Genomic DNA, 23,628 nt, shown 5'->3' with positions numbered 1-23,628 from the left:
GGCTTCACGAACTACGTGGTCGAAATAGATGTTAAATAATGTGGGAGCCAGAGGACATCCCTGTCGCACACCCCCAAGGTGTACAGGGAAAGGCTCCGACTCCCGGCCACGTAGTTTTACCCGGGCCCGCTCACCATCATGAAGGTCCTTCTTAATGATCGTGAGCAGAGGCTCACCACATATCACATAGAACAGGTATCCAGATACCAGATATCCAGATATCCAGATACCTGATCGGGGGAGAGACAAAGGCGGCCGGGCGTGGTGGTGCTGGCCACTTCCTCTGTGTGTGTCACTGTGTGTGTCACTGTGTGTGTGTGTCACTGTGTGTGTGTGTCACTGTGTGTGTCACTATGTGTCACTGTATGTGTGTGTCACTGTATGTGTGTGTCACTGTGTGTGTGTGTCACTGTGTGTGTGTCACTGTGTGTGTGTGTCACTGTGTGTGTCACTGTGTGTGTTGCTGTGTGTGTCGCTGTGTGTGTCACTGTGTGTGTCACTGTGTGTGTGTGTCACTGTGTGTGTGTCACTGTGTGTGTGTGTGTGTGTCACTGTGTGTGTGTCACTGTGTGTGTCACAGTGCCGGTAGCCTCCATAGGTAACGCTGCTGCTGCTACCACTGACAGCACTTGCCCCTACAGCCCCTGTTGGAGGCTACCTGGGGGAGCTTTGTCTATGCCTCTCTCTATCCCACGTGACGTTCCTATGCCCGGGGCCTTGTCCATCCGTCGCAGAAAGCGTGAGCTGATCGTAGTGGACCCTGCAGGCAACATCTACTACAACTGGCTGACTGTCATCAGCATACCAGTCATGTATAACTGGTGCATGCTCGTGTGCAGGTACTAACATACCCACGCAACTACCTACCCACTCACCTACTCACTCACTCACCCACCCACTCACCCACACAACTACCTACCCACTCACTCACTCACTCACCCACCCACTCACTCAACTACCCACTCACTCACTCAACTACTCACTCACTCACTCACCCACTCAACTACCTACCCACTCACCTACTCACTCACTCACCAACCCACTCACCCACACAACTACCTACCCACTCACCTACTCACCCACTCACCCACCCACCCACTCACTCAACTACCCACTCACTCACTCAACTACCCACTCACTCACCCACCCACTCACCCACTCAACTACCTACCCACTCACCTACTCACCCACTCACCCACCCACCCACTCACTCAACTACCCACTCACTCACTCAACTACCCACTCGCTCACCCACTCACTCAACTACCCACTCACCCACCCATCCACTCACCTACCCACTCACTCACCCACCCACTCACTCAACTACTCACTCACTCACTCACCCACTCAACTACCCACTCACTCACTCACTCACCCACTCACCCACACAACTACCTACCCACTCACTCACTCACCCACTCACTCACCCACCCACCCACTCACTCAACTACCCACTCGCTCACCCACTCACTCAACTACCCACTCACCCACCCATCCACTCACCCACCCACTCACTCAACTACTCACTCACTCACTCACCCACTCAACTACCCACTCACTCACTCACTCACCCACTCACCCACACAACTACCTACCCACTCACTCACTCACCCACTCACTCACCCACCCACCCACTCACTCAACTACCCACTCGCTCACCCACTCACTCAACTACCCACTCACCCACCCACCCACCCACTCAACTACCCACTCGCTCACCCACTCACTCAACTACCCACTCACCCACCCACCCACCCACTCAACTACCCACTCGCTCACCCACTCGCTCACCCACTCACCCACCCACTCACTCAACTACTCACTCACTCACTCACCCACCCACCCACTCACTCACCCACTCACTCACCCACTCACTCACTCAACTACTCACTCACCCACTCACTCACTCAACTACCCACTCACTCACTCACCCACTCAACTACCCACTCACTCACCCACTCGCTCACCCACTCACCCACCCACCCACTCACCCACTCACTCAACTACTCACTCACTCACTCACCCACTCACTCAACTACTCACTCACTCACTCACCCACTCACTCACTCACCCACTCGCTCACCCACTCACCCACCCACTCACTCAACTACTCACTCACCCACCCATCCACTCACCTACCCACCCACCCACCCACCCACCCACTCAACCACCCACCCACTCACTCACTCACTAGTCACTCACCCACCCACCCACTCAACTACCCACCCACTCAACTACCCACCAACTCACTCAACTACTCACTCACTCACTCACCCACTCAATTACTCACCCACTCACCCACTCACCCACCCATCCACTCACCTACCCACCCACCCACCCACTCACTCACTTCATTACCCACTCACCCACCCACTCACTCACTCAACTACTCACTCACTCACTCACTCACCCACTCAACTACTCACCCACTCACCCACTCACCCACCCACTCACCCACTCAACTAGCCACTCACCTACTCAACCACTCACCCACTCACTTCATAACCCACTCACCCACTCACTTCATCACCCATTCACCCACTCACTTCATCACCCACTCATCCACTCACTCACCCACTCACTCACCCACCCACTCAACTACCCACCCACCCATCCACTCACTCACCCACCCACCCACCCACTCAACTACTCACCCACCCACTCACCCACATACCCACCCACTCACCCACATACCAACCACTCACCCACCCACTCACCCACCCACTCAACTACCCACCCACCCATCCACTCACTCACCCACCCACCCACTCAACTACTCACCCACCCACTCACCCACATACCCACCCACTCACCCACATACCAACCACTCACCCACCCACTCACCCACCCACTCAACTACCCACCCACCCATCCACTCACTCACCCACCCACCCACTCAACTACTCACCCACCCACTCACCCACATACCCACCCACTCACCCACATACCAACCACTCACCCACCCACTCACCCACCCACTCAACTACCCACCCACCCATCCACTCACTCACCCACCCACCCACTCAACTACTCACCCACCCACTCACCCACATACCCACCCACTCACCCACATACCAACCACTCACCCACCCACTCACCCACCCACTCAACTACGCACTCACCCACCGACTCAACTAACCACTCACCCACATACCAACCACTCAACTGCCCACTCACCCACCCACTCAACTACGCACTCACCCACCGACTCAACTAACCACTCACCCACTCAACTACGCACTCACCCACCCAATGAACTACTTAACTACCTACCCACCCACTCAGCTACCCACTCACCCACCCAGCCTCTCACCCACCCACTCTCGCACCCACTCACTCACTCACTCACCCACCACCTCACCCACCCACTCACCCACCTACCCATTCACCTACCTACCCACCCACATACCCACTCACCTACTTACCCACCAGTCCACCCACCCACTCATCCACCTACTCACCCACCTACCCACTCACCTACCTACCCACTGTGAGTGTGTGAGTGGTGAGTGAGTTGGTGAGTGTGTTGGTGAGTGTGTTGGTGAGTGGTGAGCGTGTTGGTGATTGAGTTGGTGAGTGTGTTGGTGAGTGTGTGAGTGAGTTGGTGAGTGTGTTGGTGAGTGTGTTGGTGAGTGGTGAGTGTCTGTGTATGGTGAGTGTGTGAGTGTAGTGGTGAGTGTGTTGGTGAGTGTGTTGGTGAGTGTGTTGGTGAGTGAGTTGGTGAGTGCGTTGGTGAGTGTGTGAGTGAGTTGGTGAGTGTGTGTGAGTGTGTTGGTGAGTGAGTTGGTGAGTGTGTTGGTGAGTGTGTGAGTGAGTTGGTGAGTGGTGAGTCAGTTGGTGAGTTGGTGAGTGAGTGTGGTGAGTGTGTTGGTGAGTGAGTTGGTGAGTGTGTTGGTGAGTGAGTGTGAGTGAGTTGGTGAGTGTGTTGATGTGTGAGTGTGTTGGTGAGTTGGTGAGTGAGTTGGTGAGTGTGTGTGAGTGTGTTGGTGAGTGAGTTGGTGAGTGTGTTGGTGAGTGTGTGAGTGAGTTGGTGAGTGTTGGTGAGTGAGTTGGTGAGTGTGTTGGTGAGTGTGTGTGAGTGTGTTGGTGAGTGAGTTGGTGAGTGTGTTGGTGAGTGTGTGAGTGAGTTGGTGAGTGGTGAGTGAGTTGGTGAGTTGGTGAGTGAGTGTGGTGAGTGTGTTGGTGAGTGAGTTGGTGAGTGTGTTGGTGAGTGAGTGTGAGTGAGTTGGTGAGTGTGTTGATGTGTGAGTGTGTTGGTGAGTTGGTGAGTGAGTTGGTGAGTGTGTGTGAGTGTGTTGGTGAGTGAGTTGGTGAGTGTGTTGGTGAGTGTGTGTGAGTGTGTTGGTGAGTGAGTTGGTGAGTGTGTTGGTGAGTGTGTGAGTGAGTTGGTGAGTGGTGAGTGAGTTGGTGAGTTGGTGAGTGAGTGTGGTGAGTGTGTTGGTGAGTGAGTTGGTGAGTGTGTTGGTGAGTGTGTTGGTGAGTGAGTTGGTGAGTGCGTTGGTGAGTGTGTTGGTAAGTGTGTGAGTGAGTTGGTGAGTGGTGAGTGAGTTGGTGAGTTGGTGAGTGAGTGTGGTGAGTGTGTTGGTGAGTGAGTTGGTGAGTGTGTTGGTGAGTGAGTGTGAGTGAGTTGGTGAGTGTGTTGATGTGTGAGTGTGTTGGTGAGTTGGTGAGTGAGTTGGTGAGTATGTGTGAGTGTGTTGGTGAGTGAGTTGGTGAGTGTGTTGGTGAGTGTGTGAGTGAGTTGGTGAGTGGTGAGTGAGTTGGTGAGTGTGTTGGTGAGTGTGTTGGTGAGTGTGTTGGTGAGTGAGTGTGAGTGAGTTGGTGAGTGTGTTGATGTGTGAGTGTGTTGGTGAGTTGGTGAGTGAGTTGGTGAGTATGTGTGAGTGTGTTGGTGAGTGAGTTGGTGAGTGTGTGAGTGAGTTGGTGAGTGGTGAGTGAGTTGGTGAGTGTGTTGGTGAGTGTGTGTGAGTGTGTTGGTGAGTGTGTTGGTGAGTGTGTGAGTGAGTGTGTGAGTGAGTTGGTGAGTGGTGAGTGAGTTGGTGAGTGTGTTGGTGAGTGTGTTGGTGAGTGTGTTGGTGAGTGAGTGTGAGTGAGTTGGTGAGTGTGTTGATGTGTGAGTGTGTTGGTGAGTTGGTGAGTGAGTTGGTGAGTATGTGTGAGTGTGTTGGTGAGTGAGTTGGTGAGTGTGTGAGTGAGTTGGTGAGTGGTGAGTGAGTTGGTGAGTGTGTTGGTGAGTGTGTGTGAGTGTGTTGGTGAGTTGGTGAGTGTGTTGGTGAGTGTGTTGGTGAGTGAGTTGGTGAGTTGGTGAGTGAGTGTGGTGAGTGTGTTGGTGAGTGTGTTGGTGAGTGAGTTGGTGAGTGCGTTGGTGAGTGTGTTGGTAAGTGTGTGAGTGAGTTGGTGAGTGGTGAGTGAGTTGGTGAGTGTGTTGGTGAGTGTGTTGGTGAGTGTGTTGGTGAGTGAGTGTGAGTGAGTTGGTGAGTGTGTTGATGTGTGAGTGTGTTGGTGAGTTGGTGAGTGAGTTGGTGAGTGTGTGTGAGTGTGTTGGTGAGTGAGTTGGTGAGTGTGTTGGTGAGTGTGTGAGTGAGTTGGTGAGTGGTGAGTGAGTTGGTGAGTGTGTTGGTGAGTGTGTTGGTGAGTTGGTGAGTGTGTTGGTGAGTGTGTTGGTGAGTGAGTTGGTGAGTGTGTTGGTGAGTGTGTTGGTGAGTTGGTGAGTGTGTTGGTGAGTGTGTTGGTGAGTGAGTTGGTGAGTGTGTGTGGTGAGTGAGTTGGTGTGTGAGTTGGTGAGTGTGTGAGTGTGTGTGGTGAGTGTGTTGGTGAGTGTGTTGGTGAGTGAGTTGGTGAGTGTGTGAGTGGTGAGTGAGTTGGTGAGTGAGTTGGTGAGTGAGTTGGTGAGTGAGTTGGTGAGTGAGTTGGTGAGTTGGTGAGTGAGTTGGTGATTGAGTTGGTGAGTGTGTGAGTGAGTTGGTGAGTGAGTTGGTGAGTGTGGTGAGTGAGTTGGTGAGTGTGTGTGGTGAGTGTGTTGGTAAGTGAGTTGGTGAGTGTGTTGGTGAGTGTGTTGGTGAGTGTGTTGGAGAGTTGGTGAGTGTGTTGGTGAGTGAGTTGGTGAGTGTGTTGGTGAGTGTGTTGGTGAGTGAGTTGGAGAGTTGGTGAGTGAGTTGGTGAGTGTGTTGGTGAGTGTGTTGGTGAGTGTGTTGGTGAGTGAGTTGGTGAGTGTGTGTGAGCGTGTTGGTGAGTGTGTTGGAGAGTTGGTGAGTGAGTTGGTGAGTGAGTTGGAGAGTTGGTGAGTGTGTTGGTGAGTGTGTTGCTGAGTGTGTTGGTGAGTGTGTTGGAGAGTTGGTGAGTGTGTTGGTGAGTGTGTTGGTGAGTGTGTTGGTGAGTGTGTTGGTAAGTGAGTTGGTGAGTGTGTTGGAGAGTTGGTGAGTGAGTGGTGAGTGTGTTGGTGAGTGTGTTGGTGAGTGTGTTGGTGAGTGAGTTGGTGAGTGTGTTGGAGAGTTGGTGAGTGAGTTGGTGAGTGAGTTGGTGAGTGTGTTGGTGAGTGTGTTGGTGAGTGAGTTGGTGAGTGTGTTGGAGAGTTGGTGAGTGTGTTGGTGAGTGTGTTGGTGAGTGTGTTGGTAAGTGAGTTGGTGAGTGTGTTGGTGAGTGTGTTGGAGAGTTGGTGAGTGTGTTGGTGAGTGAGTTGGTGAGTGTGTTGGTGAGTGTGTTGGTGAGTGTGTTGGTGAGTGAGTGGTGAGTGAGTTGGTGAGTGTGTTGGTGAGTGAGTTGGTGAGTGAGTTGGTGAGTGTGTTGGTGAGTGTGTTGGTGAGTGATTTGGTGAGTGAGTTGGTGAGTGTGTTGGTGAGTGAGTTGGTGAGTGAGTTGGTGAGTGTGGTGAGTGAGTTGGTGAGTGTGTGTGGTGAGTGTGTTGGTAAGTGAGTTGGTGAGTGTGTTGGTGAGTGTGTTGGTGAGTGTGTTGGAGAGTTGGTGAGTGTGTTGGTGAGTGAGTTGGTGAGTGTGTTGGTGAGTGTGTTGGTGAGTGAGTTGGAGAGTTGGTGAGTGAGTTGGTGAGTGTGTTGGTGAGTGTGTTGGTGAGTGTGTTGGTGAGTGAGTTGGTGAGTGTGTGTGAGCGTGTTGGTGAGTGTGTTGGAGAGTTGGTGAGTGAGTTGGTGAGTGAGTTGGAGAGTTGGTGAGTGTGTTGGTGAGTGTGTTGCTGAGTGTGTTGGTGAGTGTGTTGGAGAGTTGGTGAGTGTGTTGGTGAGTGTGTTGGTGAGTGTGTTGGTGAGTGTGTTGGTAAGTGAGTTGGTGAGTGTGTTGGAGAGTTGGTGAGTGAGTGGTGAGTGTGTTGGTGAGTGTGTTGGTGAGTGTGTTGGTGAGTGAGTTGGTGAGTGTGTTGGAGAGTTGGTGAGTGAGTTGGTGAGTGAGTTGGTGAGTGTGTTGGTGAGTGTGTTGGTGAGTGAGTTGGTGAGTGTGTTGGAGAGTTGGTGAGTGTGTTGGTGAGTGTGTTGGTGAGTGTGTTGGTAAGTGAGTTGGTGAGTGTGTTGGTGAGTGTGTTGGAGAGTTGGTGAGTGTGTTGGTGAGTGAGTTGGTGAGTGTGTTGGTGAGTGTGTTGGTAAGTGAGTTGGTGAGTGTGTTGGTGAGTGTGTTGGAGAGTTGGTGAGTGTGTTGGTGAGTGAGTTGGTGAGTGTGTGAGTGAGTGTGTTGGTGAGTGAGTTGGTGAGTGTGTTGGTGAGTGTGTTGGAGAGTTGGTGAGTGAGTGGTGAGTGTGTTGGTGAGTGAGTTGGTGAGTGTGTTGGTGAGTGTGTTGGTGAGTGAGTTGGTGAGTGTGTTGGTGAGTGTGTTGGTGTGTGTGTGGTGAGCGTGTTGGTAAGTGAGTTGGTGAGTGTGTTGGAGAGTTGGTGAGTGTGTTGGTGAGTGTGTTGGAGAGTTGGTGAGTGTGTTGGAGAGTTGGTAAGTGAGTTGGTGAGTGTGTTGGTGAGTGTGTTGGTGAGTGAGTTGGTAAGTGAGTTGGTGAGTGTGTTGGTGAGTGTGTTGGTAAGTGAGTTGGTGAGTGTGTTGGAGAGTTGGTGAGTGTGTTGGTGAGTGTGTTGGTGAGTGTGTTGGTGAGTGAGTTGGTAAGTGAGTTGGTGAGTGTGTTGGTGAGTGTGTGTGGTGAGTGAGTTGGTGAGTGAGTTGGTGAGTGTGTTGGTGAGTGTGTTGGTGAGTGTGTTGGTGAGTGTGTTGGTGAGTGTGTGTGGTGAGTGAGTTGGTGAGTGTGTTGGTGAGTGTGTGTGGTGAGTGAGTTGGTGAGTGAGTTGGTGAGTGTGTTGGTGAGTGTGTTGGTGAGTGTGTTGGTGAGTGTGTTGGTGAGTGTGTTGGTGAGTGTGTTGGTGAGTGTGTTGGTGAGTGAGTTGGTGAGTGTGTTGGTGAGTGTGTTGGAGAGTTGGTGAGTGTGTTGGTGAGTGTGTTGGTGAGTGTGTTGGAGAGTTGGTGAGTGTGTTGGTGAGTGAGTTGGTGAGTGTGTTGGTGAGTGTGTTGGTGAGTGTGTTGGTGAGTGAGTGGTGAGTGAGTTGGTGAGTGTGTTGGTGAGTGAGTTGGTGAGTGAGTTGGTGAGTGTGTTGGTGAGTGTGTTGGTGAGTGATTTGGTGAGTGAGTTGGTGAGTGAGTGTGGTGAGTGTGTTGGTGAGTGTGTTGGTGAGTGAGTTGGTGAGTGTGTGAGTGAGTGTGTTGGTGAGTGTGTTGGTGAGTGTGTTGGTGAGTGAGTTGGTGAGTGAGTTGGTGAGTGTGTTGGTGAGTGTGTTGGTGAGTGAGTTGGTGAGTGAGTTGGTGAGTGAGTTGGTGAGTGAGTTGGTGAGTGTGTTGGTGAGTGTGTTGGTGAGTGAGTTGGTGAGTGAGTTGGTGAGTGAGTTGGTGAGTGTGTTGGTGAGTGAGTTGGTGAGTGTGTTGGTGAGTGAGTTGGTGAGTGTGTTGGTGAGTGAGTTGGTGAGTGAGTTGGTGAGTGAGTGTGGTGAGTGTGTTGGTGAGTGAGTTGGTGAGTGAGTTGGTGAGTGTGTTGGTGAGTGAGTTGGTGAGTGAGTTGGTGAGTGAGTTGGTGAGTGAGTTGGTGAGTGAGTTGGTGAGTGAGTTGGTGAGTGAGTTGGTGAGTGAGTTGGTGAGTGAGTTGGTGAGTGAGTTGGTGAGCGAGTGGTGAGTGAGTTGGTGAGTGAGTGAGTGTGTTGGTGAGTAGATTGGTGAGTGAGTGGGTGAGTGAGTTGGTGAGTGTGTTGGTGAGGGAGTTGGTGAGTGAGTGAGCGTGTGAGTGAGTGGGTGAGTGTCTGAGTGAGTTGGTGAGTGTGTTGGTGAGTGAGTTGGTGAGTGAGTGGTGAGTGTGGTGAGTGTGTTGGTGAGTTGGTGAGTGAGTGGTGAGTGTCTGTGTGTGTGTGGTGAGTGAGTTGGTGAGTTGGTGAGTGAGTGGTGAGTGTCTGTGTGTGTGTGGTGAGTGAGTTGGTGAGTTGGTGAGTGAGTGGTGAGTGTCTGTGTGTGTGTGGTGAGTGAGTTGGTGAGTTGGTGAGTGAGTGGTGAGTGTCTGTGTGTGTGTGGTGAGTGAGTTGGTGAGTTGGTGAGTGAGTGGTGAGTGTCTGTGTGTGTGTGGTGAGTGAGTTGGTGAGTTGGTGAGTGAGTGGTGAGTGTCTGTGTGTGTGGTGAGTGAGTTGGTGAGTTGGTGAGTGAGTGGTGAGTGTCTGTGTGTGTGTGGTGAGTGAGTTGGTGAGTTGGTGAGTGAGTGGTGAGTGTCTGTGTGTGTGTGGTGAGTGAGTTGGTGAGTTGGTGAGTGAGTGGTGAGTGTCTGTGTGTGTGTGGTGAGTGAGTTGGTGAGTTGGTGAGTGAGTGGTGAGTGTCTGTGTGTGTGTGGTGAGTGAGTTGGTGAGTTGGTGAGTGAGTGGTGAGTGTCTGTGTGTGTGTGGTGAGTTGGTGAGTTGGTGAGTGTGTGGTGAGTGTCTGTGTGTGTGTGGTGAGTGAGTTGGTGAGTTGGTGAGTGAGTGGTGAGTGTCTGTGTGTGTGTGGTGAGTGAGTTGGTGAGTTGGTGAGTGAGTGGTGAGTGTCTGTGTGTGTGTGGTGAGTTGGTGAGTTGGTGAGTGTCTGTGTGTGTGTGGTGAGTTGGTGAGTTGGTGAGTGAGTGGTGAGTGTCTGTGTGTGTGTGGTGAGCAGGTCTTGTTTTGACGAGCTCCAGAGTGACCACGTGGTGCTCTGGCTGGTCCTTGACTACCTCTCTGACCTCATCTACCTGGCTGACACGTTTGTGCGCTTCCGAACTGGTGAGCGCTACACTCACCACACTCACCACCACTCACTCACCAACACACTCACCAACACACTCACACACTCACCACACTCACCACCACTCACTCACCAACACACTCACCAACACACTCACACACTCACCACACTCACCACCACTCACCACACTCACCACCACTCACCACACTCACCACCACTCACCAAACACACCACCACACTCACCAACACACTCACACACTCACCACACTCACCACCACTCACCACACTCACCACCACTCACTCACCAACACACTCACCACACTCACCACCACTCACCACACTCACCACCACTCACCAAACACACTCACCAACACACTCACCAACACACTCACACACTCACCACACACTCACCACACTCACCACCACTCACCAAACACACTCACCAAACACACTCACCGAACACTCACTCACCACACACTCACCAAACACACTCACCACACACCCACCACACTCACCACACTCACTCACCAACACACTCACCAAGACACTCACCACCACTCACTCACCAACACACTCACCAACACACTCACCAACACACTCACCAACACACTCACCACACTCACCACACTCACTCACCAACATACTCACCAACACACTCACCACACACACTCACCACACACTCACCACACTCACCACACTCACCAACACACTCACCACACACTCACCAACACACTCACCAACACACTCACCACACACTCACCAACACACTCACCAACACACTCACCACTCACCAACTCACTCACCAACACACTCACCACACACTCACCACACTCACCACACACTCACCACACACTCACCACACTCACCAACACACTCACCACACTCACCACACTCACCACACTCACTCACCAACACACTCACCACACACTCACCACACTCACCAACACACTCACCACACTCACCACACTCACCACACTCACTCACCAACACACTCACCAACACACTCACCACACACTCAACAACACACACACTCACCCACCCGCCCATTCACCCACTCACCCACTCACTCACTAACTAACCCACCCACCCACCCACTCACCCACCCACCCACCCACTCACCCACCCACCCATTCACCCACTCACCCACTCACCCATTCACCCACTCACCCACTCACCCACCCACCCACTCACCCACCCACCCACTCACCCACTCACCCACCCACCCACCCACCCACCCACCCACCCACCCACCCACTCACCCACCCACCCACCCACTCACCCACCCACCCACTCACCCACTCACCCACTCACCCACCCACCGACCCACCCACCCACTCACCCACCCACCCACCCACCCACCCACCCACTCACCCACCCACCCACCCACTCACCCACCCACCCACCCACCCACTCACCCACCCACCCACTCACCCGCCCACCCATTCACCCACTCACCCACTCACCCACCCACCCACTCACTCACTAACTAACCCACCCACCCACCCACTCACCCACCCACCCACTCACCCACCCACCCATTCACCCACTCACCCACTCACCCATTCACCCACTCACCCACTCACCCACCCACCCACTCACCCACCCACCCACTCACCCACTCACCCACCCACCCACCCACCCACCCACCCACCCACCCACCCACCCACTCACCCACCCACCCACCCACTCACCCACCCACCCACTCACCCACTCACCCACTCACCCACCCACCGACCCACCCACCCACTCACCCACCCACCCACCCACCCACCCACTCACCCACCCACCCACCCACTCACCCACCCACCCACCCACCCACTCACCCACCCACCCACTCACCCGCCCACCCATTCACCCACTCACCCACTCACCCACCCACCCACTCACTCACTAACTAACCCACCCACCCACCCACTCACCCACCCACCCACTCACCCACCCACCCATTCACCCACTCACCCACTCACCCATTCACCCACTCACCCACTCACCCACCCACCCACTCACCCACCCACCCACTCACCCACTCACCCACCCACCCACTCACCCACCCACCCACTCACCCACCCACCCTCTCACCCACTCACCCACTCACCCACCCACCCACTCACCCACTAACCCCCCCACCCACTCACCCACTCACCCACCCACCCACCCACTCACCCACCCACCCACCCACTCACCCACCCACTCACCCACTCACCCACTCACCCACTCACCCACCCACCCACTCACCCACTAACCCCCCACCCACTCACCCACTCACCCACCCACCCACTCACCCACCCACCCACCCACTCACCCACCCACTCACCCACTCACCCACCCACCCACCCACCCACTCACCCACCCACCCACTCACCCACCCACTCACCCACCCACTCACCCACCCACCCATTCACCCACTCACCCACCCACTCACCCACTAACCCCCCCACCCACTCACCCACCCACCCACCCACTCACCCACTCACCCACCCACTCACCCACTCACCCACTCACCCACCCACCCACCCACTCACCCACCCACTCACCCACCCACCCATTCACCCACTCACCCACCCACTCACCCACTAACCCCCCCACCCACTCACCCACCCACCCACTCACCCACCCACCCACCCACTCACCCACCCACCCACTCACCCACCCACCCACCCATTCACCCACTCACCCACCCACTCACTCACTAACCCACCCACCCACTCACCCACCCACCCACTCACCCACCCACTCACCCACCCACCCATTCACCCACTCACCCACCCACTCACCCACTAACCCCCCCACCCACTCACCCACCCACCCACCCACTCACCCACCCACTCACCCACCCACCCACTCACCCACCCACTCACCCACTCACCCACCCACCCACCCACTCACCCACCCACTCACCCACCCACCCATTCACCCACTCACCCACCCACTCACCCACTAACCCCCCCACCCACTCACCCACCCACCCACTCACCCACCCACCCACCCACTCACCCACCCACCCATTCACCCACTCACCCACCCACTCACCCACTAACCCCCCCACCCACTCACCCACTCACCCACCCACCCACTCACCCACCCACCCACTCACTCACTAACCCACCCACCCACTCACCCACCCACCCATTCACCCACTCACCCACCCACCCACCCATTCACCCACTCACCCACCCACTCACCCACTAACCCCCCCACCCACTCACCCACCCACCCACTCACCCACCCACCCACCCACTCACCCACCCACCCATTCACCCACTCACCCACCCACTCACCCACTAACCCCCCCACCCACTCACCCACTCACCCACCCACCCACCCACTCACCCACCCACCCACTCACTCACTAACCCACCCACCCACTCACCCACCCATTCACCCACTCACCCACCCACTCACTCACTAACCCACCCACCCCCCAGGCTTCCTAGAACAAGGCCTCTTGGTTCGTGACTCCCGCAAGCTGCGTGATCACTACACACGCACCCTGCAGTTCAAACTAGACGTGGCTTCTCTCGCTCCCACCGATGTCGCCTACCCCCCCCCCCCCACTAACCCCCCCCCCCCACTAACCCCCCCCCCCACTAACCCCCCCCCCACTAACCCCCCCCCCACTAACCCACCCACCACTCACTCACTAACCCACTCACTAACCCACTCACCCATCTACTCACCGATCCACTCACCCACCCACTCACTCACTCACCCACTCACTCACCCAGCCACTCATTAATTAGCTTATCCAACCACTGACTCAGCCGCTCACTCATTCACCCCCCTACTAACCCACCCACCCACTCACTCACCCACTCACTAACCCACCCATCCACCCACTCACTCACTCACCCATCCACTCAATAACTCACTCACCCACCCACTCACTCAGCCACTCATTCATCCACTTACCCACTCACCCACTCACTCATTCATCCACCCACTCACTCACCCACCCACCCACTCACTCACCCACCCACCCACTCACTCACCCAGCCACTCATTAGCTTATCCAACCACTCACCCACTCACCTACCTACCCACCCACCCACTCACCCAGCCACTCATTCATTAGCTTATCCAACCACTGACTCAGCCGCTCACTCATTCACCCACTCACCTACCTACCCACCCACCCACTCACTCACCCACCCACCCACCCAGCCACTCATTCACTCACTCACTCACCCACCCACCCACCCACACACCCAGCCACCCACACACCCAGCCTCTCATTCATTAGCTTATCCAACCACTCACCCACCCACTAATCCACCCACCCCCCCACCCACCCACCCCCCCAGGCTTCCTAGAACAAGGCCTCTTGGTGCGTGACTCCCGCAAGCTGCGTGATCACTACACACGCACCCTGCAGTTCACGCTCCACGTGGCCTCTCTCGCTCCCACCGATGTCGCCTACCCCCCCCACTAACCCACCCACCCACCCCCCCACTAACCCCCCCCCCACTAACCCACCCACCCATCCACTCACTAACCCACCCACTCACTCAGCCACTCATTCATCCACTTACCCACTCACTCACCCACCCACCCACCCACTCACCCACCCACCCACTCACCCAGCCTCTCATTCATTAGCTTATCCACCCACCCACTCCCCAGGCTTCCTAGAACAAGGCCTCTTGGTGCGTGACTCCCGCAAGCTGCGTGATCACTACACACGCACCCTGCAGTTCAAGCTCGACGTGGCTTCTCTCGCTCCCACCGATGTTGCCTACCTCGCCCTGGGTCTCGACCACCCCGAGATCCGTTTCAACCGCCTCCTGCGTTTCGCCCGAATGTTCGAGTTTTTCGACCGAACGGAGACACGCACCAGCTTCCCGAACGTCTTCCGAATCGGCAACCTGGTCCTCTACATCGTGATCATCATCCACTGGAACGCCTGCGTCTACTTCGCCATCTCCAAGGCGATCGGCTTCGGCTCCGACACGTGGGTCTACCCCAACGTGTCGCACCCGGACTACGGCCGGCTCGCTCGCAAATACATCTACAGCCTCTACTGGTCCACGTTGACCCTCACGACCATCGGGGAGACCCCGCCGCCGGTCCGAGACGTGGAATACGTGTTCGTGGTCGTGGACTTTCTCGTCGGCGTGCTCATCTTCGCCACGATCGTGGGCAACGTCGGGGCGATGATCTCCAACATGAACGCTTCGCGCGCCGAGTTCCAGGCGCGCATCGATGCCATCAAGCAGTACATGCAGTTCAGGAGCGTCACCAAGGAGTTGGAGGGCCGCGTGATCAAGTGGTTCGACTACCTGTGGACCAACAAGAAGGCGGTCGAGGAGAAAGAGGTGCTCAAGAATCTGCCCGACAAGCTGAAGGCGGAGATCGCCATCAATGTTCACCTCGAGACGTTGAAGAAGGTGGGGCGGTGGAGCGGACGCTCGGTTGCTCGGTCGCCCGCTCGCTCGCTCACTCGCTCGGTCGGTCGGTCGGTCGGTCGTTCGCTCATTCATTCACACGCTCACTCGCTCGCTCACTCACTCACTCGGTCGGTCACTCGCTCGCTCACTCGCTCGCTCGCTCGCTCACTCGGTCGGTCACTCGCTCGCTCGCTCGCTCGCTCGCTCACTCGGTCGGTCACTCGGTCGGTCACTCGCTCGCTCATTCACTCGCTCGCTCACTCGCTCGCTCGCTCGCTCACTCGGTCGGTCACTCGCTCGCTCGCTCGCTCGCACGCTCACTCACTCGGTCGGTCACTCACTCGCTCGCTCACTCACTCACTCGGTCGGTCACTCGCTCGCTCGCTCGCTCGCACGCTCACTCACTCGGTCGGTCACTCACTCGCTCGCTCACTCATTCACTCACACACTCGCTTACTCACTCATTCACTCACTCGCACACTCGCTCACACACTCACTTACTCACTCATTCACTCACTCGCACACTCGCTCACACACTCACTTACTCACTCATTCGCTCGCTCACCCACTCGCTCGCTCGCTCACTCACTCGGTCGCTCACCCACTCACTCATTCACACACTCACTCACTCACCCACTCACTCATTCACACACTCACTCGCTCGCTCACCCGCTCACTCATTCACTCGCTCGCTCACCCACTCACTCATTCACACACTCACTCGCTCACCCACACACTCACTCATTCACACACTTACTCACTCGCTCACTCACTCACCCACTCACTCACTCACCCACCCACTCACTCATTCACACGGTCTCTCACCCACTCACACACTCACTCACCCACTCACTCACCCACTCACTCATTCACACGCTCGCTCACTCACACACTCACTCATTCACACACTCACTCGCTCGCTCACCCGCTCACCCACTCACTCACTCACTCACCCACTCACTCATTCACACGTTCTTTCACCCACTCACCCACACACTCACTCACTCACCCACTCACTCATTCACACGCTCGATCACCCACTCACACACTCACTCACACACTCACCCACTCACTCACCCACCGACTCACCCACCCACTCACCCAATCACCCACTCACTCACCCACCGACTCACCCACCCACTCACCCAATCACCCACTCACTCATTCACACGCTCGCTCACCCACTCACACACTCACACGCTCACCCACTCACACACTCACTCACTCACCCACTCACACACACGCTCACCCACTCACACACTCACTCACTCACCCACTCACACACACGCTCACCCACTCACACACTCACACACTCACCCACACACACACGCTCACCCACTCACACACTCACACACTCACCCACTCACACACACGCTCACCCACTCACACACTCACTCACTCACCCACTCACTCATTCACACGCTCGCTCACCCACTCACACACTCACTCACACACTCACCCACTCACTCACCCACCGACTCACCCACCCACTCACCCAATCACCCACTCACTCACCCACTCACACACTCACATACTCACCCACTCACTCATTCACACGCTCGCTCACCCACTCACACACTCACTCACACACTCACCCACTCACTCACCCACCGACTCACCCACCCACTCACCCAATCACCCACTCACTCACTCACCGACTCACCCACCCACTCACCCAATCACGCACTCACTCATTCACACGCTCGCTCACCCACTCACACACTCACCCAATCACCCACTCACTCACCCACCGACTCACCCAATCACCCACTCACTCATTCACACGCTCGCTCACACACTCACACACTCACCCAATCACCCACTCACTCACCCACCGACTCACCCAATCACCCACTCACTCATTCACACGCTCGCTCACCCACTCACACACTCACTCACACACTCACCCACTCACTCACCCACCGACTCACCCACCCACTCACCCAATCACCCACTCACTCACCCACTCACATACTCACATACTCACTCACACACTCACTCATTCACACACTCGCTCACCCACTCACACACTCACTCACACACTCACCCACTCACTCACCCACCGACTCACCCACCCACTCACCCAATCACCCACTCACTCACCCACTCACTCATTCACACGCTCGCTCACCCACTCACACACACACACACTCACCCACTCACCCACTCACTCACCCACCCACTCACACACACGCTCACCCACTCACACACTCACTCATTCACAATCTCTCTCTCGCTCTCTCTCCAATGAAGGTTCGAATCTTCGCCGACTGTGAAGCCGGCCTCCTGGTCGAGCTGGTGCTGAAGCTGAGACCCGTGGTGTACAGTCCGGGAGATTACATCTGTCGCAAGGGAGACATTGGGAGAGAGATGTACATAATTAAGGTGGGTGGGTGGGTGGGTGAGTGGGTGGGTGGGTGGGTGGGTGAGTGAGTGGGTGGGTGAGTGGGTGGGTGGGTGAGTGAGTGGGTGGGTGAGTGGGTGGGTGGGTGGGTGAGTGAGTGAGTGGGTGGGTGGGTGGGTGGGTGAGTGAGTGGGTGGGTGGGTGAGTGGGTGGGTGGGTGGGTGGGTGAGTGGGTGGGTGGGTGAGTGAGTGGGAGAGTGGGTGGGTGAGTGAGTGGGTGGGTGAGTGGGTGGGTGGGTGAGTGAGTGGGTGGGTGGGTGGGTGGGTGGGTGGGTGGGTGAGTGAGTGGGTGGGTGAGTGGGTGGGTGGGTGAGTGAGTGGGTGGGTGAGTGGGTGGGTGGGTGGGTGAGTGGGTGGGTGGGTGAGTGAGTGGGAGAGTGGGTGGGTGAGTGAGTGGGTGGGTGAGTGGGTGGGTGGGTGGGTGAGTGAGTGGGTGGGTGGGTGGGTGAGTAGGTGAGTGGGTGGGTGGGTGAGTGGGTGGGTGGGTGGGTGGGTGGGTGAGTCGGTGAGTGAGTGGGTGGGTGGGTGGGTGAGTGAGTGAGTGAGTGAGTGGGTGGGTGGGTGAGTGAGTGAGTGGGTGGGTGAGTGAGTGAGTGAGTGGGTGGGTGGGTGGGTGGGTGAGTCGGTGAGTGAGTGGGTGTGAGACCCGTGGTGTACAGTCCGGGAGATTACATCTGTCGCAAGGGAGACATTGGGAGAGAGATGTACATAATTAAGGTGGGTGGGTGGGTGGGTGAATGAGTGGGTGGGTGAGTGGGTGGGTGGGTGGGTGAGTGAGTGGGTGGGTGGGTGGGTGATTGGGTGAGTGGGTGAGTGTGTGGGTGGGTGGGTGTGTGAGTGGGTGGGTGGGTGAGTGAGTGAGTAGGTGAGTGGGTGGGTGGGTGAGTAGGTGAGTGGGTGGGTGGGTGAGTAGGTGAGTGGGTGGGTGGGTGAGTGAGTGAGTGGGTGGGTGAGTGGGTGGGTGGGTGGGTGAGTGAGTGGGAGAGTGGGTGGGTGGGTGAGTAGGTGAGTGGGTGAGTGAGTGAGTGAGTGAGTGGGTGGGTGAGTGAGTGAGTGGGTGGGTGGGTGAGTAGGTGAGTGGGTGGGTGGGTGAGTGAGTGAGTGGGTGGGTGAGTGAGTGGGTGAGTGAGTGAGTGAGTGGGAGAGTGGGTGGGTGGGTGGGTGAGTAGGTGGGTGAGTGAGTGAGTGGGAGAGTGGGTGGGTGGGTGAGTAGGTGAGTGGGTGGGTGGGTGAGTGAGTGAGTGGGTGGGTGAGTGAGTGAGTGGGTGGGTGATTGGGTGAGTGGGTGGGTGAGTGGGTGAGTGAGTGAGTGAGTGGGTGAGTGAGCGAGTGAGCGAGTGAGTGAGTGGGTGGGTGGGTGAGTGAGTGGGTGAGTGGGTGGGTGGGTGAGTGGGTGGGTGGGTGAGTGGGTGATTGGGTGAGTGAGTGGGTGGGTGGGTGAGTGAGTGAGTGGGTGAGTGAGTGGGTGGGTGAGTGGGTGAGTGAGTGGGTGGGTGGGTGATTGGGTGAGTGGGTGAGTGGGTGAGTGAGTGGGTGAGTGAGTGAGTGAGTGGGTGAGTGGGTGGGTGGGTGAGTGGGTGGGTGAGTGAGTGAGTGGGTGAGTGAGTGGGTGGGTGGGTGAGTGGGTGAGTGGGTGAGTGGGTGATTGGGTGAGTGGGTGGGTGGGTGAGTGAGTGAGTGGGTGAGTGAGTGGGTGGGTGAGTGGGTGAGTGAGTGGGTGGGTGGGTGATTGGGTGAGTGGGTGGGTGAGTGGGTGAGTGAGTGAGTGAGTGGGTGAGTGGGTGGGTGGGTGAGTGGGTGGGTGAGTGAGTGAGTGAGTGGGTGAGTGGGTGGGTGGGTGAGTGGGTGGGTGAGTGAGTGAGTGGGTGAGTGAGTGGGTGGGTGGGTGAGTGGGTGAGTGGGTGAGTGGGTGGGTGAGTGAGTGAGTGGGTGAGTGAGTGGGTGAGTGGGTGAGTGAGTGAGTGAGTGGGTGAGTGAGCGAGTGAGCGAGTGAGTGAGTGGGTGGGTGGGTGGGTGAGTGAGTGGGTGAGTGGGTGGGTGGGTGAGTGGGTGGGTGGGTGATTGGGTGAGTGGGTGGGTGGGTGAGTGAGTGAGTGGGTGAGTGAGTGGGTGGGTGAGTGGGTGAGTGAGTGGGTGGGTGGGTGATTGGGTGAGTGGGTGAGTGGGTGAGTGAGTGGGTGAGTGAGTGAGTGAGTGGGTGAGTGGGTGGGTGGGTGAGTGGGTGGGTGGGTGAGTGAGTGGGTGAGTGAGTGAGTGAGTGGGTGAGTGGGTGGGTGAGTGAGTGAGTGGGTGAGTGAGTGAGTGAGTGGGTGGGTGGGTGGGTGGGTGAGTGGGTGGGTGGGTGAGTGAGTGAGTGAGTGGGTGAGTGGGTGGGTGGGTGAGTGGGTGGGTGGGTGAGTGAGTGGGTGAGTGAGTGAGTGAGTGAGTGGGTGGGTGAGTGGGTGAGTGAGTGGGTGAGTGAGTGGGTGAGTGAGTGAGTGGGTGAGTGGGTGAGTGACCGAGTGAGCCAGCGTGCGATGTACGACACGTGGCGGCGCCTGATACCCACCCCGCTCACCCCTACCGCTCACCCCCATCGCTTATCCCTACCGCTCACCCCTACCGCTCACCCCTACCGCTCACCCTCTCACTATCCCCTCTCGCTCACTCCTACCGCTCACCCCTCTCGCTCACCCCTACCGCTCACCCCTACCGCTCACCCCCACCGCTCACCCCTCTCGCTCACCCCTACCGCTCACTCCTACCGCTCACCCCTACCGCTCACCCCTACCGCTCACCCCTACCGCTCACCCCCACCGCTCACCCCCCACCGCTCACCCCCACCACTCACCGCTCACCCCTCTCGCTCACCCCTACCGCTCACCCTCTCGCTCACCCCTCTCGCTCACCCCTACCGCTCACCCCTACCGCTCACCCCTCTCGCTCACCCCCTACCGCTCACCCTCTCACTATCCCCTCCCGCTCACCCCTCTCGCTCACCCCTACCGCTCACCCCCACCGCTCACCCCTACCGCTCACCCCTACCGCTCACCCCTCTCGCTCACCCCCTACCGCTCACCCTCTCACTATCCCCTCCCGCTCACCCCTCTCGCTCACCCCCTACCGCTCACCCTCTCACTATCCCCTCTCGCTCACCCCTACCGCTCACCCCCTACCGCTCACCCTCTCACTATCCCCTCTCGCTCACCCCTACCGCTCACCCCTACCGCTCACCCTCTCACTATCCCCTCCTGCTCACCCCTCTCGCTCACCCCCACCGCTCACCCTCTCGCTCACCCCTACCGCTCACCCCCACCGCTCACCCCTACCGCTCACCCCTACCGCTCACCCCTCTCGCTCACCCCCACCGCTCACCCTCTCCCTCACCCCTCTCGCTCACCCCTACCGCTCACCCCCACCGCTCACCCCTACCGCTCACCCCTACCACTCACCCGTACCGCTCACCCCCCGCAGGAGGGCAAACTGGCGGTGGTTGCCGACGACGGAATCACCCAGTTCGTAGTCCTCAGCGACGGGGCCTACTTTGGCGAGATCAGCATCCTGAACATCCGCGGCAGCAAGTCGGGCAACCGTCGCACGGCCAACATCCGCAGCATCGGCTATTCGGACCTCTTCTGCCTGTCCAAGGACGACCTCGTGCAGGCGTTGACCGAGTACCCCGACGCCAAAGCGATGCTGGAGGAGAAGGGGAGGCAGATCTTGGCGAAGGACAACCTCATCGACGAGGAGGCGGCCGCGGCCGCGGGAACGGACCCGGCCGACGTCGAGGAGAGGGTCGGTCGTCTGGACGGAGCGGTGGAGACGTTGCGGACGAGGTTTGCCCGGCTTCTGGCCGAGTACAGCGCCGGGCAGAGGCGCATCAAGCAGAGGGTGACTCGGCTAGAGGAGAGGGCGAGGGGCGGGGGTGAGTCACGTGGCGGGTTAATGGGGAATGAGGGCAGCCCTGGGGAGGGCAGTGGTGAGGAGGAGGAGGATGGTGGAGGTGGTGGTGGAGGTGGTGGTGGTGGTGGTGAGAAGTGATGGAGGTGGTGGTGGTGATGGTGAGAAGTGATGGAGGTGGTGATGGTGAGAAGTGATGGTGGTGGTGGTGGTGGTGGTGGTGAGAAGTGATGGAGGTGGTGGTGGTGATGGAGGTGGTGATGGTGAGAAGTGATGGAGGTGGTGATGGTGATGGAGGTGGTGATGGTGAGAAGTGATGGAGGTGGTGAGAAGTGATGGTGGTGGTGGTGGAGGAGGTGGTGGTGGTGGTGGTGGTGAGAAGTGATGGAGGTGGTGATGGTGAGAAGTGATGGTGGTGGTGGTGGTGGTGAGAAGTGATGGTGGTGGTGGTGGTGGTGGTGAGAAGTGATGGTGGTGGTGGTGGAGATGGTGAGAAGTGATGGTGGTGGTGGTGGTGGTGAGAAGTGATGGAGGTGGTGGTGGTGATGGAGGTGGTGATGGTGAGAAGTGATGGAGGTGGTGATGGTGATGGAGGTGGTGATGGTGAGAAGTGATGGAGGTGGTGGTGGTGAGAAGTGATGGTGGTGGTGGTGGAGGAGGTGGTGGTGGTGGTGGTGGTGAGAAGTGATGGTGGTGGTGGTGGTGAGAAGTGATGGTGGTGGAGATGGTGAGAAGTGATGGAGGTGGTGGTGGAGATGGAGGTGGTGATGGTGAGAAGTGATGGAGGTGGTTGAGGTGGTGGAGGTGGTGATGGTGAGAAGTGATGGAGATGGTGGTGGTGGTGAGATGTGATGGTGGTGGTGGTGGTGAGAAGTGATGGTGGTGGTGGTGGAGGTGGTGGTGAGAAGTGATGGAGGTGGTGATGGTGATGGAGGTGGTGATGGTGAGAAGTGATGGAGGTGGTGGTGGTGATGGAGGTGGTGGTGGAGGTGGTGGTGAGAAGTGATGGAGATGGTGGTGGTGGTGGTGAGAAGTGATGGTGGTGGTGGTGGAGGAGATGGTGAGAAGTGATGGAGGTGATGGTGGTGGTGAGAAGTGATGATGAGAAGTGATGGAGATGGTGGTGGTGGTGGTGAGAAGTGATGGTGGTGGTGGTGGAGATGGTGGTGGTGGTGGAGGTGGTGGTGGTGAGAAGTGATGGAGGTGGTGGTGGAGATGGTGGTGGTGGTGGAGGTGGTGGTGGAGGTGGTGGTGAGAAGTGATGATGAGAAGTGATGGAGGTGGTGATGGTGGTGATGAGAAGTGATGGTGGTGGTGATGGTGGAGGTGGTGGTGGAGGTGGTGGTGGTGAGAAGTGATGGTGGAGGTGGTGATGGTGGTGGTGAGAAGTGATGGTGGTGATGGTGATGGTGAGAAGTGATGGAGGAGGTGGTGATGAGAAGTGATGGTGGTGAGAAGTGATGGTGATGGTGAGACGTGATGGAGGTGGTGGTGATGAGAAGTGATGGTGGTGAGAAGTGATGGTGATGGTGAGAAGTGATGGAGGTGGTGGTGATGAGAAGTGATGGTGGAGGTGGTGGAGGTGATGGTAGCTGTGGAGGTGATGCTGATGGTGCAGCTGGGAGCGGTGGTGATTGCCACGAAATTAGCCGGTGATGTTTAGATTTAACATATATACACACACATATACACACACACAAATACACACACATATACACACACACATATACACACATATATATACACACACATATA

At 57.0% G+C, this 23,628-nt stretch overlaps 1 protein-coding gene and 1 long non-coding RNA gene across 2 annotated transcripts in view; both read left to right on the top strand.

Annotated features, from left to right (window-relative positions):
* LOC144954344 (cyclic nucleotide-gated channel alpha-3-like) overlaps positions 1-22,014 on the top strand; it is a gene marked incomplete at its 5' end in the record, with an annotated part of 51,768 nt that extends 29,754 nt beyond the window's left edge. The window contains 5 exons of the mRNA XM_078884857.1: positions 735-839; positions 10,138-10,244; positions 14,827-15,590; positions 17,844-17,975; positions 21,448-22,014. Of these exons, the coding sequence (XP_078740983.1) occupies positions 735-839; positions 10,138-10,244; positions 14,827-15,590; positions 17,844-17,975; positions 21,448-22,014 (1,675 nt within the window). The remainder of the gene's footprint in view (positions 1-734; positions 840-10,137; positions 10,245-14,826; positions 15,591-17,843; positions 17,976-21,447) is intronic.
* A 600-nt stretch (positions 22,015-22,614) lies between these two features.
* Positions 22,615-23,042, top strand: LOC144954342 (uncharacterized). Its single transcript, XR_013641149.1, has 3 exons — positions 22,615-22,711; positions 22,863-22,893; positions 22,950-23,042. It is a non-coding gene; the product is annotated as an uncharacterized LOC144954342 (long non-coding RNA).
* Positions 23,043-23,628: the final 586 nt, after the last annotated feature.

The sequence above is a fragment of the Lampetra fluviatilis genome, unplaced genomic scaffold (genome assembly GCF_964198595.1).
Source record: "Lampetra fluviatilis unplaced genomic scaffold, kcLamFluv1.1 SCAFFOLD_359, whole genome shotgun sequence".
NCBI lineage: Eukaryota > Metazoa > Chordata > Hyperoartia > Petromyzontiformes > Petromyzontidae > Lampetra > Lampetra fluviatilis.
This window is presented reverse-complemented; position numbering and strand designations above follow the sequence as displayed.